Below are 3,579 nucleotides of genomic sequence, written 5' to 3'. Positions count from 1 at the left end.
GCATAGTAATAAAAAAAGTGTGAAATTATTGGTTCACCACACTATTTTTCATAGTATTGTAGTAGTACTATATAATTTAAGGATTGAATGGGGAAAAAAAAAAACTAACTTTAACGTGTATTGTAATTGCAATACGAATTTTAAAACATAGCAAAATCAGTCATTAATTTTTATTATTTCATTTGTATTTAATATATTATCCGCTGAAAGTCGATGCCGTGGCTGCAATATTCATGATTTCATTTGTATTTAACACATGATTTAAAACTAATCTACTCTCTTTCTTCTTTTTGATTGGATTTTAAATTTTAATTCAAAGTCTCACATACTTCAACACTATAAAAATTTCCATTTGAGATATATTAATATTTAAAATCTACATTATCACAAATTTATCATCATCTAAAACTCTCCTAATTAAAATAGTTAAAATGCATATCTTATTTTATTTTTATGAATACATAAATTCTATATTCAATCTAAACATTAAATTTTTAAATTTTATATTACATAAATTTTAATTTTATAAATTAACAAAATGTATGAATTTTAAGATTTATTGGCCAAAACAACGCCTTAACTAGAAATGAAATATTATGAACCATTCTCAAGCGGTGAAATCCAAAATTTTAGCGGAATTTTTGTAAGAAAATTATATATAATCCATATAATGAAGAAGTTTCATAATTAAATTAGAATAATACTATTTAATTTCTGTTTTTTCATCTGACGTGATAATAAAAAAATAAAAAAATAAATACATTTTTTAAAAGAAAATATTAGACAAATGAACGATTGCCATACGAGAGTACAATAATAAAAACAAAAAAAGTTAAATAGCATTTTTTTCCTTTAAATTACCCATCTCAAGGTTCAGATATATGTAAGTCAAAATTGTCCAATAGCTCAATAATTGAGCCTTCGCCTATTATTAATAATAAAACCAAAATCATGCTCATCACTCATCAACTATAATTACAGAATGACGTTTTTTAAAATTATTAAAATAAAGCTGCCAAAAAATAAACCATAAATTAATCTATAAAATTATACTCAGAAATTAATTAAAAACTAAAAAATTCTCTGTAAACCATTACCATGTAAAGCAGACAACAAAAAAATCATCTCCTCATCACTCCCATCATAATAATACCCATTCCGATGATCTCTCACTCCATGAAACGCCGCCACAATTTCATCCGGCAGAACTTTAGTTCTACAAAGCGGACACGTGGCCAAATACTGCTGCAGCCATTTATCAACGCAGTCTCTATGAAACACGTGCTTACATTTCACCAACTTCCGAACATAATCGCCGTCGCCAAATTCCGATAAGCACACCGCGCATTCCGCCACCGGAGATTGCTTGCAGCTGTGGATGACCGTTGGATTCTTCTCTTCGATTAGCTGGATGTACTTTGTTGTGGTGATGACACGTTTATTGGTGTGGTGGTTGATTAAGGTGGCGGTGACTGACCGGAATAGAATTAGGGCTTCGAGGAGTAGCAGACAGAGGAAGATTATGGTTACTGTGTAGAGGCGGGAGAGGAATTCGGTTATAACTGCCATGGTTTAATTGGGCTGTGCTTGTGAAGAAGATGACTGGTTTTTTTTTTTTTTTGTTGATGAATTTATAGAACAGTAGGTGAGATATGGTGGTGGCTGCTGACTACTGGCTAAGATTTTAATTTATCTGTGTTAGATTGGAGGAATTTTTTTTTTTTTTTTATGTTGGAGTCACTGTTGGAGTTACTAAATATGTGTGCAACCATGTTTATGTTGTTACACGTGCAAGTGCCACACACTACATAGTTAGGAGAGTATGATTTGTAACGAAAAAAAAAAAAAAACTAAAACTGCATTCATTTTTTAAAATTGCCAGATTTTAATTTTAATTCTAATTTTAAAAATAAATTTTTAAATTTAGTTTTACTAGCACAGCCAGCATTTCAGTAATATGCCACATGCTATTTTGTTAAGGCTTAACCATTCCAAAAATACTCCATTTTTTTGTTTTTTTTAATTTATCGTCCAAATTTTTAATTTTTAAATTTTAGTTCATTTCTCATTTTTTTAGTTTCAATTATAGACACTCCTAAGTCTGAACCAATTTTTTTTTTTGAGATTAGCCATGGCGAAATTGCGGAAAAATAAATGAAAATTCAAGCTAATAGTAAAATAATAAATTAAAAGAATAGCAAACATAAAATTTTATGTGATCGTCGGACAAATACACCACAGGCGAAAAAATAAATTTATTCACCAATAATTAAAAATTATAAAAAACGGTGGGTATTTTCTCAACGCCCAAAACCGAATTGGTTTAGATAATCCAACAAAAATAGATTAAATTCGAATAATATTAAACGTCGTACTAATCTGCTTAACACTTTTAAATTTTACAAACCATGAAACTTGTTTAAAGAGTAAAAATCCTATTAGGATTCTACTGCCTATTCTTACACAAACAACTAATAATAGACAAAACTAATTATTCAAAACACATACTCCCTTCGTCTCATTTTAAGAGTTCCATTTACTTTTATACAATTAACTAAATATTTTTTTTATATTTTGCACGTATTAATGATAGTGTAATTTTTTATAGAGTTTATTTGAGATAACTAAATGAAGAAGTGAAAAAAAAGTTTAATATAAAATCAATTTAAAAATAAAAAGAAGACTTTTAATATGCAAAAAAGGATATAAGACTTATAAAATGAAACGGGGGCAGAGATGGAGCTAGGTAGGGTCAGGCTATACCCGGGCCCTACCACAATTTTGTTTTCCAAAAACAATTACCTTAAAATAGATAAATTAGTATTATTTTATATAAAAGGCCCTATTTTAAATTTTTAAAAAATAAATTTTGGTGTTTATTTTTAATAGTACAATATTTTAATTTTTTAATTAAAATTGTACCCTATTTTAAATTACGGTCTACATTTGTCGTATAAATCAAAAAACAATCCTAAGTACTACTGTATTAGAAATAATCATAACACGTGTCAAAATAAAGTTGTAAGTACCACATTAGTATTGGGACTACTTTAATTCTTTTAACAACTATACCAAGTTGCAGTTTATTTTCTGCAAACTATTTTATCGTTAATGTGATGGATAATCGTGAAGCGTCCATGTTGTGGGCCGGCAGGGTAATCCTTCTACTGATTTATTTTGAAAATATTTATAAAAAGTTAGGCCCAACATCAATTTTAACAAAATATTCTCAAAATATTTATTGATTTTATATTAAATATTTATACAAATATTTTTTTCTTTTTTATAATTAAAGAGGAGGAGCGCATGTATAAGGAATCGACCCCACGACCTAACAGTTTACTGCTCAGCGCTTATACTCAGGGCCGGCCTTAGACAAAATGAAGCCCTAGGCGGTAAAATGCCTATAAATTATATTATTAATTTTTTAATTATAGTTGATAATATTTTAAAGGGTTAATTACATATAAAATCATGACCTTTACGCCAAGTTTTAAAAATAACACAACCTTTAAAACGTGTCAATTATAGACACCACCTTTTATTCTTTTCCAAAAATAACATCGGCGATTTTTAGTG

General features: G+C 28.3%; 1 protein-coding gene across 1 annotated transcript; it reads right to left on the bottom strand.

Annotated features, from left to right (window-relative positions):
* Window positions 1-1,023: 1,023 nt before the first annotated feature.
* Window positions 1,024-1,678, bottom strand: LOC126654735 (E3 ubiquitin-protein ligase RHA2B-like). The gene has a single exon (XM_050348695.2). The coding sequence runs from the start codon at window positions 1,567-1,569 to the stop codon at window positions 1,072-1,074; it is 498 nt and encodes a 165-aa protein (XP_050204652.1). The 5' UTR covers window positions 1,570-1,678; the 3' UTR covers window positions 1,024-1,071.
* Window positions 1,679-3,579: the final 1,901 nt, after the last annotated feature.

Source organism: Mercurialis annua, linkage group LG7, assembly GCF_937616625.2.
Source record: "Mercurialis annua linkage group LG7, ddMerAnnu1.2, whole genome shotgun sequence".
Lineage (NCBI taxonomy): Eukaryota > Viridiplantae > Streptophyta > Magnoliopsida > Malpighiales > Euphorbiaceae > Mercurialis > Mercurialis annua.
The sequence above is the reverse complement of the archived record's forward strand: the minus strand, read 5'-3'. Positions and strand labels throughout refer to the sequence as shown.